Source organism: Bufo gargarizans, chromosome 2 (assembly GCF_014858855.1).
Source record: "Bufo gargarizans isolate SCDJY-AF-19 chromosome 2, ASM1485885v1, whole genome shotgun sequence".
NCBI lineage: Eukaryota > Metazoa > Chordata > Amphibia > Anura > Bufonidae > Bufo > Bufo gargarizans.
This window is the reverse complement of record NC_058081.1, coordinates 576,542,280-576,560,219: the sequence shown is the minus strand read 5'-3', so window position 1 is coordinate 576,560,219 and position 17,940 is coordinate 576,542,280. Positions and strand designations below refer to the sequence as shown.

General features: G+C 42.5%; 1 protein-coding gene across 1 annotated transcript in view; it reads left to right on the top strand.

Moving 5' to 3' along the window:
- FLI1 (Fli-1 proto-oncogene, ETS transcription factor) overlaps positions 1 to 17,940 on the top strand; it is an 89,215-nt gene that overhangs the window by 19,718 nt on the left and 51,557 nt on the right. The window contains exon 2 of the mRNA XM_044281766.1: positions 9,838 to 10,049. Within this exon, the coding sequence (XP_044137701.1) occupies positions 9,838 to 10,049 (212 nt within the window). The remainder of the gene's footprint in view (positions 1 to 9,837; positions 10,050 to 17,940) is intronic.

The window sequence follows — 17,940 nt, the reverse complement described above, 5'->3', positions numbered from 1 at the left end:
ATATCGTTCACATCATGTGACCAAAGTCATGAGACCGAATGTCTGCAGTCTACAGCGCTCTTCAAACAGCTGCTCGTCATGGGTGCAGGGAGTGGGACCCTCTCTGATGAGATTTGGATGAGCTATGCTTTGAATCCCAAGAGCACCCCTTTCAGGGTATAATTTGGACCTATCTTTTACACGTCAGTATCACTTGATTTCCAAGTGTTGTGTTGTACATCTTTCTAGCCAAAGCTGAATAGGGAGAGGAGAGAAGGCCACTGCTAGAGACCTCTGGCCATAGTTTATCTACTTAGAACAAAAGGACCAGGCAGTTGAAATCCAACGAGCCCGATCCTCCCATGAGCAGTCTACCGCTCGTTTTTGACGATTTGTCAGTAGGTTTTACCATTCATAGCATATTATCAGGTTAGTGCTTTATTGTCAAAGCTTACATGCCGTGTTTTTCTCAAATCATCATGGTCCTGAATTTAGTTTTGCCCACACAGAACATTGTCCATGTGTAGAAGTGCTGACTCCATGTACCTGAAGTATGAAACAGAACCTGCAGTAAATCCTTACCAGACATTCCCAAGCTGCCTTATAGTTCTTGCAGCACCTTTAGAGCTAGAAATACAGACAGCCTTAGGTCCTCCAAGACGCAGCCCTAACCTTACATGTTCACTCTATAGGCAGACCTCACTGAGTCAGGCGGAGATGCAGCTGGAGTCTATTGGTTGCTATGGGCAACTAAGCCAGTTCTACTTTACACCAGTCTGATAAATGACCCCCTTCATGTTTTTGGATGTTGCTGAAGTATGTCACCAGCGATCTCCCTATTAAACTGTTTCCATACACACATAACTATGGTTCGCCTGATTAAAACGCTGTTTGTTGAACCAAGGTCTGTTCCCGAGTTGTGATGCTTTTTCTTAATATGCAAATTAGGCATCTGATGCAGTGAGGGCGTCACCATTGCTCTTGTTGCACCCAAGCTCCACTTATTTCTCTGGCCCTCCCCCATCCCCTCTGGCTGTTTTGATTGACAAGGGCCAGGGAGGGGCAAAGCAGCTATAGAGGGGCTGGTCAAAGAAAGGGGTGGAGCTTGTGTGCAACAAGAGCAGAGGTGACGCCCTCATTGCACCAAAGACTATTTGCACATTATGAAAAATTATCATAACTCAGAAACGGAGCCGCGGATCAAAAAAAGAAAAACAGTGTTTTAATCAGGTGAAATACAGCTATGTGTCTAGCCAAATAGTTGGATAGGGAGGTCGCTGGTGAGAGATTCCCTTTAATCAGGGCCGAAATTTTAATTTACAAAATATGAGACAGTGACTGGAAACGTTCAGCAAAATTAATAGTTATCCTGCACTGGATAACTGCACTGGAAACTGTCACTGGATAACTATTACTAGATAACTGTCACTGGATAACTATCACTGGATAACTGCACTGGATAACTATCACTGGATAACTATCACTGGATAACTGCACTGGATAACTATCCTGCACTGGATAACTATCACTGGATAACTATCACTGGATAACTGCACTGGATAACTATCCTGCACTGGATAACTATCACTGGATAACTATCACTGGATAACTGCACTGGATAACTATCCTGCACTGGATAACTATCACTGGATAACTATCACTGGATAACTATCACTGGATAACTGCACTGGATAACTATCCTGCACTGGATAACTATCACTGGATAACTGCACTGGATAACTATCCTGCACTGGATAACTATCACTGGATAACTATCACTGGATAACTGCACTGGATAACTATCACTGGATAACTATCACTGGATAACTGCACTGGATAACTATCCTGCACTGGATAACTATCACTGGATAACTATCACTGGATAACTGCACTGGATAACTATCCTGCACTGCTGCCTCGGATCGTCCTGACATTTCTAGACTGACGTTTGTGGTTTACAATATCAAAATAAGTATCTGCACCATCAACGCTTCAGAAACGAGCTGCTCTCTCTCTCTTTTTTCTTCTAAAAATATCAGAGCCACTTCCTGTTTTTTCACCCAACATCTGTAGTAGAGCCTTGCACATTACACTACATTTTATATTTAGCAGACTCTTGTGAGAAGTGTTTTAGGCCTTTTGTTAATCCTAAAGCGATTCTGAAGGTCCCAATAAATGTCAGTCTTCTAAGTACAGGAACTATGAGGCAATGGTGGTTCTTATAATCATGTCTATGGGCCAGAGCAAGGTAGAATTATCTGCGAAAAAGATCTTCTGCCAACATTAACACCACTGATTCCTCCATTAGCATGCATCTCCACATGTGCTCATGAATCCTTACAGTAGAGAGAGGCTGCCACACACCTCCAGTGACGCCTATTTCATAGGGATATGCTGCAAAGAGCAATCCAAGACCAATGACTACCAATGTCTCGATAGTTCCCACAGATCTCAGAGTGTTGGAAGATATCATTGAACCCATATTGAAATTACAACTGGATGTTGTCCACCTCGATGTGGCTTTGGTGTGAAAAAGCCTTCCCCTAGACAAAGGTTTTCTTGATGAAAAGTTTGTTGGGGTGGATAACTGAACTTTCTTTTTATTCCCATGCAACTTACAGTATGTATGAGCAGACGCCCTTTAGAACTGGACAGTTTTGCTTATATTACTGCATAGTGGGGGTATTCTCTACACTGACTGATTACATTGGATATTGTAAGACCTGTGGATGCCGTCCTTTTTTATGCTGCGTAGCTCAGTTTGAACCTTTGTTTTATGTGCCATAATATAATTTTTTTTTTATCATTGGCTTGTTTCATGCACTCATGAATTACGTAGGTCAATAGTTTTAATGCCGAGTACGGAATGATTGACTACATATGATATACGCAGTTTAACCTTTTGATAGACTGGCTAGTACTTTGTATAGGTGTGTATCATCTGCTGTTTTGCGTCTAACATTAGATGTATGTTGGCTCACCATCTAATGTCCTAACAGCAGATTACATACCATCACCATCAAAGTTTTCCTCCTCATAGGTCACTGAACATACTTAGAGAGTTTGAATGAATGTAAAGGGTAATATAGACTAAAATGTGTGCCGCCAAAATGAAATGATCATTCACCTGGTGATTGGTCGTTCAATGGTTACGGTATTTTACTATCACCCTATTTCTATCAGATGTGTTAGGCCACCCTTATTTATGTATGTGTCAAAAACATTATTAAAACAAGTCTGTCAGTTTTTTGACCATGCTGAACTGCTGACAGCACTAGGTAGGGGCCAGGGAGAGCTGGACTAATATACTTTTTGTGGAGCTCCTATTATAAAGAGTAATATGTATATGAACTTTTATTCTGCCAGATTCTGCTCCTGCAAGAGCCCAGACGGCAGTGCTTCTGCAGTGAGCTGCTTTACACTTCCCCACCCCTCAGCTTTGAGTGACAGCCATAGCATCCAATCAGGAAACAGTACATCCATCACTCAAAGCAGAGGGGAGGGGCTGTGAAGCTGCTTAGTGCAGAGAGCACTGCACTGTGAAGCCCCATTTCCTGGGCACTTTCAAGAGCAGAACCTGGCAGAATAAAACACAATACATATCTGCTGACAGACTGCCTTTAAGTCTAAGGTCAGTTCAAATGTGAAAGAACTTTTGAACACATACTCTGTAGATGTCTTTTAAAGCATTGTACAGTTGAAGGAAGATTTATTTTAAAGGGGTTTCTGAGACTTTTTAACTGATAACCTATCCTCTGGGACACCCAGGAGCCCTGTCGATATGCTGTTTAAGAAGGCATCGGTGCTCCTTTAAGCTCTGCGGTCTTCTTGCAGCTTACCAAGCGCGGCGCCGTACATTGTATTACAGCTCAAACCCATTCACTTGAATGGAAGTGAGCTACGTCTAGGCCATTTGACTGATGAACATGACATCGCTGGCCTAGCGAAAGCTGCAAGAAGGCAGTAGTGCCCATAGGAGCACCATGGCCTTCTCAAACAGCTGATTGGCAGGGGTCCCGGGTGTTGGACCCCCACCGATCAGACACTGATGGCCTATCCAGACTGTTAAAATGTCAAAAAAACAACAACTTTAAGGTGAAATATTTATGACTGGTGCAGGGGCGTAACTACCATAGCGGCAGACCATGCGACTGCTATGGGGCCCAGGGCAAGAGGGGGCCCAGTCTTAGTTGGGATTATCTCCTCTTCTACTGGTGGTGAAAACTTGGTCAGGACTCTACCCTCTAAAGGAACAACTTTTAGCAAATGAGGCAGTGGGAAAAATGGCCTAAGGGTCATCGAAAAGGGTTTAGGAAAAACCCTTCTGTCCTGTGTGGGGGGCCTGGTTTGATCCTTGCTATGGGGCCCTTACTTCTCTATGTACACCACTGGACTGGTGTACTAAAGACATGTATCTGTAGTGGCAGCACTTTGTATAAAAAACCAAGTCTGATCCCCAATCTGTGCTATAGATCACGCATACATTACTTATTATAGGGAGAATTGGGCAGCATCTTCCCTCTCACAGTGGTGTGTAGTATGCAGCAGTAATGCAAAGGGTTTTATGCATTAAACTGTTGTTTGAATCTTAGAAATTATCTGTGGCAGAAATGTGGTATGATTTGTCAGTACATTATATGTATCATTCTCTAGATGGATGTGCTGCAGGGATTCACATAAACAGATCTGCTTCTACCATCTCCCCACGTTAGGCTAAATGCACACGATCAGGATTGCGTGCGGAGCGTGTGGAAAATCCGCACTGTAGGTCATGTACATTTTATTCTATGAGAATTAGAAATTCTCAATCCACACGATGCAAATTTTTTTAGCGCAGATTTTGACCTGCGCTGCGGATTTTAACATCCGCAGCATGTTCATTTATTATATTTATCCTGACTGGATTTTCTTCATTCCGCCTCGAATCCGCACCTAAATCGGCACCCAAATCCGCATGCAAATCCACACCAATTGATGCAGATTGACCGCACAGATTTGCTTGCGAACACTTGCGGATTTCAGTGCGGATTCTCCGCGCATGAATCCTGAACGTGTGCATGTACCCGTAATGTTTCTTTTGTATTCTGTTATGTGAGTAAATGCTCAGATCACACATAGTTCATGTAACATTATGGAATAGATTTCAGCTGGTCACCATTGTCACAAGTGTTGGTATATGAAGACAATGTAGGAGGGCATGTACAGGGGGTGGGAATACGATATATGATGTCGGAGGATAGGCATCTGATAATGCAATTCACTGGATGTGAACACGAGCTGGCCCAATATGGACGGAAATCTTACAACACGCTAACAAATATGTCTGTGAACATTTCCATTTCTTGGCAGAATTTCGGATGTTGATATTGTCTTCATATTGTCTATTCTGTGCAGGATAAGCTCTTGCTTGGTCATCAGCCACAGAGACCTCACACATCTCTCATGCCACCAAACCGGCCCAACATTTCATATAAGCACAGGCAGGCGATGACCTTCGCTCATTTCTGGACTTTTATCCTGAGCAAAGTAACATTACATAATCTTATGAATGGAAGAAAAAGTAGAAATATTTGCCAATAAAAGCACTGACGCTGGGAAGGGAGGCTCAGATTCCCTTGTTACTATTAGTATCAATGGAAGTATTCTGGTCCCTAACCCAAACCTACCTGGTGATCATCTTTATTATGGCTCACACACAACAACAGGTGCTGCCCGTGCCTGTACCACGGCTCAAAAACATCGGTGCAGACTGAATCTTGCAGATTGCGGACCTTTCCAAGTGTTTTATACTGATGACCGATCCTGAGGATAGTATTTGATCGGTGGGTATCCAACACCCTGCACCCCGCCAATCAGCTGTCTGAAGAGCATGCAGCACTTTGTTGAGCGCCGTGGCATCCTTGTAGCTACTAACACAACGCCATCCATTGGATAGTGGCTGTGCTTGGTATTGCAGCTCAGCCCCATTCACTTGAATGGGACTTATCCTTTGGATAGATCTCCAGTATAAAACACTTGTACAACCCCTTTATTGTGGCTTTTTCCATTTATGGTATATCCAGAAAATATGCCATTAATGGGCCACTTCTGGGACTCAAACCCATCTCCAGAATGGGGGTCCCCCGACCCCTCATTCCAGGACCAATGTGAACAGAGAGAGACCATGCATACATTCATTTGATCCTGGGTCATTTAGTATACATACATCACCATCACACACCTGTCACACTGAAAACACATCCCTCTCTCCAGACACCATGTTACAGAGCAGGAGGAGCAGAACAGACTGAAAACCAGCATTTCATTCATTCTGAGCTTAGGAGTCACGTAGGTGGTCCTATTCAGTGATAGACCACTAACTCTGCCGGCCTGTCCCCTTCCCCGACCACTTATTTTAGACCTGTCGTGAGCGGGGAAAAGTCGCAGATTGCAGCGCAACTAGTTGTTGCGCCGCAATCTGCACCTGAAATACACCTAATATAGGAGTATTTCACCCTAATAAATCACCCCCTCTATGTTTATATACTCAAAGCAAGTGCACAATAAAATAAGAGAATCTGAAACCTTGAAATTGTGTCACAAACAATTGTTCATCCATATCCCCCAAATGCTGTTACTAGAGCGTGCACGTTTTTGTATCAGTCAAGTACCAGATCTTATCATGTGATGTATGAAGTATTTCCCTGTGGTCTGTTCACCTGCAATCACCATTTAGCTGTATACAAAAGTTTTAGTCACTTGCAAATATGATGCATGACTTATCCTTTATCAATCCTGACTTACAGCCAATATTAGACTCCAGAGCTGCACTCACTATTCTGCTGGTGGAGTCACTGTGTACATACATTACATGACTTATCCTGTGTTCATCCTGACTTAGTTCCACTCGATCTTATACTGTATTATGCTCATGAGCTGCACTCACTATTTGGCTGATCAGTACAGGATAAATAATGTATGTACACAGTTTCTCCACCAACAGAATAGTGAGTGCAGCTCTGGAGTATAATACAGGATGTAACTCAGGATCAGTACAGGATAAGTCATGTAATGTATGTACACAGTGGCTCCACCAGGAGAATAGTGAGTGCATCTCTGGAGTATAATACAGGATGTAACTTGGGATCAGTACAGGATAAGTAACATATGTGCACAGTTATTTCACCAGTAGAATAGTGAGTACAGCTCTGGAGTATAATACAAAATGTAACTCAGAATCAGTACCTGATGCTGCATGTGATATCTATATGTTTATACAGTGACTCCACCAGCAGATTAGTGAGTGAGGCTCTGCAGTATAATACTGTCTGCAACTCAGAATTAGTACATAATGCTGTTTGCAATATTAATACATTTACATAGTGACTCCACCAGCATAATAGTGAGCGCAGCTCTGGAGTATAATGCAGGATGTAACTTCGGATCAGTACAGGATACAAAATATAATGCATTTACACAGTGACTCCATTGTTTAAGCAGATTACACATGTAGATATGTAGCTAGTACATAGATATAAATGTATACATATAATACAGGATGGGCAGCATGGTGGTTCAGTGATTAGCACTGGGGTCTTGCAGTGCTGGGGTCCTAGGTTCGAATCTGACCAAGGATGGCATCTATGTTCTCCCTGTGTTTGCTCCTCTGGGTATTCTGGTTTTCTCCAAATACTGGTAGGGATCTTAGAATGTGTGCCCTATTGGGGACAGAGTGATGCTAATATCTGTGAAGTGCTGCGGACTATAGTAGTGCTATACAGGTGCGTAAAATAACTTTAGTGACTGTAGCTGTGGAGTAGGATGTAACTCAGGATCAGTACATGAGTAATGTAGGTGCAGCGACCCCATGAGGAGCTGGAGTAGTGGTAGTGGCACTGATGAAGTGTAGTGTCAGTGTACACTGGGATCAGTGCAGTGGTATTACTGAACTGAAGAATGAGGCCAAAGTTAAATGTAACAAAGTCGTTTTTACTAAGTGAGAAATAGAACTTTAAATACATACAGAAGCTTTAGTGCAATTCTCTCTGGCACCAGCAAGGAATTCTGGAGGCAGGCTGGATGGATGCAGTTAAGCACTTAGGTGATACTGGCCTAGTGGTTGTTTGGTGATGGGTGTCTTGGTTGTAGTCCCTCATCTTACAGCAGTGTCTGTAGATACAGATGTAGCAGTTCAGGAACAGGGTAGTTAAACATGTTCCTTGCCCAACTTTGACATCCTTTCCTTTCTAGGAACTATGACTAGAAGCAAAACAGTACACAGTACATAATAAACAATGTGTAGTACTCCCAGGTCTGGGGTCCTATGTATGTACACAGTGACTCCACCAGCAGAACAGTGAGTTCAGCTCTTGAATATAATACTGTGTGTAACTCGAGATCAGTACAGGATACGTAATGTCAGGTATGCCAACTGTGACCCTTCACTAATAGGATAGCGAGTGCAGCTCTGGAGTATAATACAGGCTGTAATTCAGGATTAGTACATAATGCTGTTTGCAAAATAATACATTTACACAGTGACTCCACGAGCAGAATAGTGAGTGCAGCTCTGGAGTATAATGCAGGATGTAACTCTGGATCAGTACAGGATACAAAATATAATGCATTTACACAGTGACTCCATTATTTAAGCAGATTACACATGTAGATATGTAGCTAGTGCATAGATATAAATGTATACATATAATACAGGATGGGCAGCATGGTGGCTCAGTGATAAGCACTGGTGCCTTGCAGCGCTGAGGTCCTAGGTTTGAATCTGACCAAGCATGGCATCTATGTTCTACACAGGATATAACCCAGGATCAGTACAGGATAAGTAATGTATGTACACAGTGACTCCACCAGCAGAATAGTGAGTACAGCTCTGGAGTGTAATACAGGATGTAACTCGGGATCAGTACAGGATAAGTAGTGTATGTACACAGTGACTCCACCAGCAGAATAGTGAGTGCAGCTTTGAAGTATAATGCAGGATGTAACTCGGGATCAGTACAGGATAAGTAGTGTATGTACACAGTGACTCCACCAGCAGAATAGTGAGTGCAGCTTTGAAGTATAATGCAGGATGTAACTCGGGATCAGTACAGGATAAGTAGTGTATGTACACAGTGAATCCACCAGCAGAATAGTGAGTGCAGCTCTGGAGTATAAAACAGGATGTAATGAGTACAGGATATGAAATATAAAGCATTTACATGATGACTCCATTGTTTATGCGGAGTAGATAGTACGTAGACACATATCTTGACATAAAAAGTGTGTATTTACAATCTTATGTTTCACTGGATAATTTTGTGGGAAGCCACAAAAACAATGGAAAATAATGCAACTAATGATGAACAAAAGAGTCCTGCTACTGAGCGCACAAGGCTGTGCACAGAAATAGTGAGTCACACTTTACAGTTATTGGGTAAATTGTAATGAAACCGCATGTTTCTAGCAAACATTGCACAATGCAGACATAGTGGGAGTGAAAAGCTTTGCTGTTTTTACACACGGGATCATCCAATGTCCTTCTAGAAGAGCAGAATCCCAAAGTCATGATATTAGGTCCTTCTGCTGCTATTCCACATTATTATTCCTTGAGAACTTGATCTGTCCCCTGACTTAAGGACAATGCAGTACACTTTGTACAGGTGACATGAGACTACTTCTGAGCTTAGCTGTATAATCAATACATTTGGCTTTCAGAGAAACCTGGTAGAGACAAATCTAGATTTAGATTGCAAGCTCTATGGGGAAGTGTCTTCTTTCCTTTTGCAATTTATATAACATCCTGTGAGCAAAAAAAAAAAAAAAAAACCTATTTGTACCCGACACTTGATGAACTACAGTAACTTCTTCTTTGTACCACAGGAAGCTCTGTCGGTGGTGAGCGACGACCAGTCCCTGTTCGAGTCAACATATGGAGCGGCATCTCATTTACCTAAGGCAGACATGACAGCCTCTGGAAACTCAGACTATGGCCAGCCCCATAAAATCCACACGCTCCCCCCACAGCAGGAGTGGATCAACCAGCCGATGCGGGTCAACATTAAAAGGGAATATGAGCACATGAATGGATCCAGGTATGATCATTACTGCCCATTAGCTTTCAGTATTGGCTATATTGTACATCTGACAATCCTGAATAGAGAAGATGGTTCAGAGCAGTTAATTTAATACATACAAGAACTCCAATTACTGGTTATTTACATGGCAGAATTCTAAAATTGTAAGGCAGCTCTCACCTGTAGTAGTTGAATCACCTGCTGTGCACGGATGCCGCACCTGGATGCGGTAAAGTCCAGAAAATAGTGAAGAAATATCCAGCTCAGTTCAGGTGAAGTATTGTAACTTTATTCCAGCGTTATAAAATCCGTATACAAGTGTAAGTCTACGCGTTTCAGACCTCTTAGATATGTGGGTCCTTCCTCATGACAAACATGTTTCTCATGAGGAAGGACCCACATATCTAAGAGGTCTGGAACGCGTAGACTTACACTTGTATACGGATTTTATAACGCTGGAATAAAGTTACAATACTTCACCTGAACTGAGCTGGATATTTCTTCACTATTTTCCAGAGCAGAATTCTGTTCTATGGATATAACTGGCCAAGATCAGTAACAGAAAAAATTGTAGAAAATACCTGTAAAGTAGAGCTCCACGTGGAAGAAATTCATTTTTCAGATAAGGCACATTATTATTCTGACACTTATCTGGTCACTGACCATACTAACCAGTCCCTCAGCATGCCCCAACAAAGAGTCCTCAAATTATTACTCACTTTATTCCATGGATAATGGGGAGCTTCCAGAAGAACTACATGAACAAGTGAGTAGACATTGCAAATAATGAGAAATGAATTAAAGGGAAGTTGTCTCCATGGAAATGCAATGTAACCTGCCAGCAGCATGGTATAGAGCAGGAGGAACTGAGCAGGCTGGTGCATAGTTTTATTGGAAAAGGATTGGTATAACTTATATTTCATTCATTTTAGTTCCTGCTTATCCTGGGCTTTGAAGTCTACTAGGCAGTCCTATCAGTGACTGACATTCTTCCCTCTGTGACTGGGTATTATACTCCAGAGCTGCACTCACTATTCTGCTGGTGGCGTCACTGTGTACATACATTACTTATCCTGTACTATACTCTAGAGCTGTACTCGCTTTTATTTTGGTGGAGTCACTCTGCGCATACTGTACATGATATTACTTATTCTGCACTGATTGTTGGTGCCATATACTCCGATGCTGCACTCACTATTCTGCAGGCTTAAAAGGCAATTGACACCTTTCAGGGCATTTTTATTATTTTATTCTACTTGTTATGAGCTTAAAAATCATTTTCTAATTGGTCTTTATGAACAATTGTCAATAATGTGCACTATGCTCTGAAGACTGTTAATTCTGCTTTTCAATTAAATCCGTCAGAGACCTGCGTTACTTTTATTTTATTTCTTAGGCCTAGTTCACACAAACGTATGGCTTTTATAGTTTTTTGCGGTTCGTTTTTCACGGATCCGTTGTTCCGTTTTTGAGTTCCGTTGTGTTTCCGTTTCTGTTCCGTTTTTCCGTATGGCATATACAGTATACAGTAATTACATAGAAAAAATTGGGCTGGGCATAACATTTTCAATAGATGGTTCAGAAAAAACGGACCCATTGCGGACCCATTGACTTGAATGGAGCCACGACCCGTGATTTACGGCCAAATATAGGACAAGCTCTATCTTTCAACGGAACGGAAAAACTGAAATACGGAAACAGAATGCATACGGAACACATTCAGTTTTTTTGCGGAACCATTGAAATGAATGGTTCCGTATACGGACCGTATACGGACCACAAAAAAACGGCCCGTACACCCGCAAAAAAAATATTCGTGTGAACTAGGCCTTAAACACAGTGGTCGGGGTTGTGTCCTGTCACCTGGTATATAACTGGTTAATGTCCTCCTATTACTAGACTAGTGTCTGTGTATTAGATATAGGGGGTATATATTATATAGATGGGGTCACAGTGGTCGGGGTTGTATCCTGTCACCCGGTATATAACATACAAAAATAATACATCTAGATTAAAATTTCTATACCCTTAAACCCCTCCCCACCCCCAATTCCCTCCCAAATTCCCAGGCCTGCACTACCTTCAATCTAACTCTATACCTTCTATTACCACTGAGTACATACTTATTCTGCATGGATCTGGAGCACTCACTATTATGCTCATGTGTACATACATTACCTACCCGTCCTGATCCTGAATTAGACCTCTTTCACACGGGCGAGTTTTCCGCGGGGGTGCAATGCGTGAGGTGAACGCATTGCACCCGCACTGAATCCGGACCCATTCACTTCAATGGGGCTGTGCATATGAGCGGTGATTTTCACGCATCACTTGTGCGTTGCGTGAAAATCGCAGCATGCTCTATATTGTGGGTTTTTCACGCAACGCAGGCCCCATAGAAGCAAATGGGGCTGCGTGAAAATCGCAAGCATCCACAAGCAAGTGCGGATGCGGTGTGATTTTCACACACAGTTGCTAGGTGACGATCAGGATGGGGACCCGATCTTTATTATTTCCCTGGTTATAAGGGAAAATAATAGCATTCTTAATACAGAATTCTTAGTAAAATAGGGATGGAGGGGTTGAAAAAAAAAAATAATATTTACTCACCTCATCCACTTGTTTACGCAGCCCGGCTCGTCTTCTTTCTTTTTCTTTGAGTACCTGGGAGAAAAGGACCTTTGGTGAGGTCACTGTGCCCATCACATGGTCTATCACATGATCCATCACTATGGCGATGGACCATGTGATGAGTGCAGTGATGTCACCAAAGGTCCTTTGCCTCCCAAGTCATCAAAGAAGAAGAAAGAAGACGAGCCGGGCTGTGCGAACAAGTGGATGAGGTGAGTTGAATTTTATTTTATTTTTTTAACCCCTCCATCCTTATTTTACTTAGCAAAGAAAAAAGGGGGTCAGTCAGCACATCCCAAAGCGCAGGGGCACGTTGCTATGGCTGAGAACAAGACTGTTAAACAAGACATACAATGCAACAGCTCACTGCAAACCAAATAAAGCAAAAAATTGCAATTTTGTACTTTATTTGGTTTGCAGTGAGCTGTTGCATTGTATGTCTTGTTTAACAGTCTTATTTTACTAAGCATTCTGTATTATAAAATGCTATTATTTTCCCTCATAACCATGTTATAAGGGAAAATAATAAAATCTACACAACACCTGTGAAGAAGTCCGGGTTCGGGTCTGTGTACCAAACATGCCGATTTTTCTCACGCGCGAGCAAAATGCATTAAAACGCTTTGCACTTGCGCGGAAAAATCGTGCACCCGCATCCTATCCGGCCCTCACACGCAACACACATGTGAAAGAGGCCTTATACTTCAGAGCTGCACTCACTATTCTTCTGGTGGAGTCACTGTCTACATACATTACTTATCCTCTACTGATTATGAGTTATATCCTGTATTATACTCCAGAGCTGCACTCATTATTCTGCTTGTGGAGTCACTGTCTACATACATTACTTATCATCTACTGATTATGAGTTATATCCTGTATTATACTCCAGAGCTGCACTCATTATTCTGCTTGTGGAGTCACTGTGTACATACATTACATGACTTTTCCAGTACTGATCCTGAGTTACATCCTGTATTTTACTCTAGAGCTGCGTTCACTGTTCTGCTGGTTATTAATACAAAGATTCAGTAGCTGTACGAATTAGTTGCACAGCTTAGGCCTCAAAAGAGGCCCCTGTTTTTACAACACATTTCTGGGCTCGGAGACCCCTTCATTGTCAAAGAGACAATGGCATTATTACCCTATAAAAGTAAAGGATCTCTTTTGGAATGATGTACCCTTTGGATTATATTATTTGGCCGCATGCACTCCTTTTGAGGCCTCTTTCACATGTCAGTGAATCATGGATGGGTGCTGTACGTGTTCGTCACGGACTAGCAGCGTCCATGGAATACGGATGACACGTGTAAGGCAAGACACACGGACCAAACACTGATTCTTGACGGATGTCATGTCATGGATGTCATCACGGATACAGACGTTTAAAAGAGGCCTAAACTGTGCGATTGATTCATACAGCTACTAATTCTCTGTGGTACTGCCACTCTGATTTGCCACCAAACTCGGCTACTGCCATCAAAAAGCGTTTATTAGTGAAATGCCCAATTTACACACATGATAAGGTGAGCCTGCTAAACTATACATACAGTGCATATGGAAAGTCTTCAGACAAGTTAACTTTTTCCACATTTTGTTATGTTAATATCAAAATGTTCCCCATCAATCTGCGCTCAATATCTCATAATGAGAAAGTGAAACCAGAACGTTTGAAATGTTTGTTAATTTATTAAAAAGGAAAAACTAAAATCTTGTATTGACATAAGTACTCAGACCCTTTTTATTCAGTAGTTGGCAGTGATTACAGCCTCCAGTCTTCTTGGGTATGATGCCACAAGGTTTGTACACCTAGATCTGGGTGTTTTATGCAACTTTTCTCTGAAGATCATCTCAAGCTCTGTCGGGGTTGGATGGGGACCATCAGTGGACAGTCTTTTTCAGGTCTCCCCAGAGATGTAAAATTGGGTTAAAGTCAGTGGCTGGGCCACTGAAGGACATTCACAGAGTTGTCCCTAAGCCCCTCTTGTGTTGTCTTGGCTGTGTGCTTAGGGTCATTGTCTTGTTCGATGGTAAACCTTCATCCCCGTCTTTGGTCCAGAGCTCTCTGGATCAGGTTTTCATTAAGAATATCTCCGTACTTTGCTCCATTCAGATTTCCCTCAATTCTGCCCAGTCAGTCACCCTGTCCCTGCTGCTGAAAAACATCCCCACAGCGTAATGCTGCCACCACCATGCTTCACTGCAGGGATGGTATTGTGCAGTGCCTGGCTTCCTCCAAGCATGATGCAACATTACAAAATGGGAAAAAAGTGAAAGGGTCAGAAGACTTTCCAAATGCACTGTAGTACTACTAACCCTACGAGCACCTTTCTTTCTTTATATCTCTACTAAATGTATTGGTTGGTATTTGAAACTGTTAACAAGCTTAAAAAGGACCTTTCACTACAATAAAAAAAAATCTAAACTAAGCATACAGACATGGAGAGCGGCGCCCGGGGATCTCCCTGCACTTACTATTATCCCTGGGCGCCGCTCCGTTCTCCCGGTATAGGCTCCGGTATCTTCATATGTTCGGCTCAACTGGATGGAGCCTGCTGGCATCTCCTTCTCCCAGGCTGGAGTGCTGGCCAATCGCAGAGCTCAGGCTATGAGCTGAGCGCTTCGATTGGCCAGCGCTCCAGCCTCGGAGGAGGAGACGTCGGCAGGCTCCACCCAGTTGAGCTGAACATATGAAGATACCGAAGCCTATACCGGGAGAACGGAGCGGCGCCCAGGGATAATAGTAAGTGCAGGGAGATCCCTGGGTGCCACTCTCCGTGTCTGTATACTTAGTTTAGATTTTTTATTGTAGTGAAAGGTCCTCTTTAAAGGGGTTGTGTAACTTCAGCAAATGGCATTAAAAAAAATATTGCCCCTAAAGGTGTATATAGACTTTAAGGCATGCAGTGTACCGTTATCTGAAGGAAAAACTAACTGACTCCATGCAGTATATGAGCTCATCTAAACTAAAAGGTAGCTGTCTTTAGAGGGGTTGTGTTACTTCAGCAAATAAGTGTTAGATGGCACAAAGTTGAAGTAACTAACAAAAGGAATATGCCCTTTGAAGGGGTATTCTAGGATTTTATTACTAATGGACATTCCTCAGGGTAGGCCATGAATATCTGATCTGTGGACCATCTGTGTTCTGCAGTAGCTCTGGTGCCGACTTCCCTAACTACACAACTCTGTTCACTATGTAGTGCACAGAACTGGTTACGTGGATGCCACTGAAGTCAAGTGCAGGCTGCAGCTCTGTCCACTACACAGTGGATGAAGCTGTGTAGGTCCAGTGCCGACTTCAAAAGCCATTGCTACCCCAACACAGCTGATCGGCAGGGGTGCTGGACTCCTCCTCTTCAGATATGCCCGAGGATAGGCCATCAATAATAATGTCCTGAAATACTTCTTTAAAGAACTATCACTGTATAATTTTGGGACAAACATAAATTTCACATAGAAGTATATATGTGCTTACCAACATTTTTGTCGGTAAAATCGGGGCATCTAAGCCCCGCTCATGGGAATGCACCAACCCTGCCTGGGAATGCCCACTTATGGACAGGGCTTACATTAGCTCAGCAAATTTTCTGCCCAAGATAGCCCAAATCTGCCGGGACTGTGTTTGAAAATTAGGGTCAGTCCTGGCAAATTCACAACAGTTGGCAACTATGGTATACATAGATCAGAGTACATTTATTCTGGCAGAGTGAAAATACTCCTCATAGCATTTTTGAGGAGTATTTTTAGCTACAGAGGAGTACAAAATAAGATGATGGGTGGCTGTTTATTTTTTGTTGTGTTTTTTTTATGTAGCTACAGTATATGAGGGTTTGTTTTTATGCACAATGAAGTGTAATTAAGTACGACATATAATTTATTAACTATCAATAATAACTAGCATATACAATAACTTACATTACAAGCATATTACTTTTATTCTATGGGCCAGTACGATTACCGCAATACCATATATGTTTCGTTTCTTTTTTGTTACCTTTGCACAAAAATAGCATGACTCATATATAAATAATAGTTTATGTCGTTGCATTCCAAGAACCATAAATGATTCATTTTTCTGTCGATGTAGCTGCATGTGGCTTGTTTTTGCAGGATGAGATGTCATTTTCATTGGTACCATTTTGGGTAAAATGGAACTTATTAACCTTTTTTTTTGGGGGGGGGGGGGGGATAGGAAAAAAACTGTTCCGTCAATATATATTGTGACACAGTGAGAGGTTTGGTCTGGGAAAACAGATATTTTCCTCCCAGCATGTGCTGCTGGGCTGATTTACAGCCGAGTGAGGTCAAATACCGGATCGGATTTTAAGTGCCGGTTCGGGTTTTGGCAGCACCTGGCTGTCCTCAAATAGGCAGCTGGGCTCAGAAACCAGGTCTCTGTGTTGGGATCTTGGAGCCTTGTGTCTGGATGAAGGCTTGCTACCTGTTTGGTGTGAAAACAGGTTGGTGCTGCTATCGTCAAGGACTCTTTGAGGCAGAATTGCCGCATTGTGTGAATTACCACCAACACCGCAAGGTGACTTTTTGCTTGATTATGACTGCTTGTTGTGTCACTTGCCTAAAGTGTGAATAAAACACTGAACTGTTTGATCCAAAGAACTTGTTGTTGCCTCTATACTACGTCCGCTAATCCTGTCTACCAGAGCGAAAACCCCCCGATATATATATATTTATTTTTGTTGTTGTTTTATTTATTTTTTTACATTGTTCATGGGCGGTTTAAACAACGTTATCTTTAATATACAGTTTGCGGACAACCACGTTTTATGAAAAAATAATATATATTTTGAATGGCTTTTTATAATGCAATTTTACCTTGTTTACTAATGCATTATAGCCTTTCACGGTAACTGTAACAGGCAGTCTATTAGGCTAAGGCATCTTTCACACCTGTGGCCAGGTGTTGCGTCTAGCAGGTCTGGCACAATGTCTGGAATCAGCTTGACAAAAAACGTTGCACACAGTGATTTTTGTCCGGCTGATTCTCTGCATATTTGCTGGCTAGCGGCCAGACCTCTGCTGGACCCCATTAGAGTTGGTAGTATCTGGCAATACGGATCTGGAGAACTCTGGCAGGCTGCTCTCTACCGGAACAACCTGCTGGATTTCCCTGCCTCAAGTGTGAAACTAGCCTAAGCATGTGGCTTTTAGGCCTCATGCACACGGCCGTGTTCCGCAGCCGAGAGCGGACCGTGGAAACCCGGCCGGGTTTCCACCATCCGCTCTCGGCCGCGGAACACGGCCGCGTGCATGAGGCCTT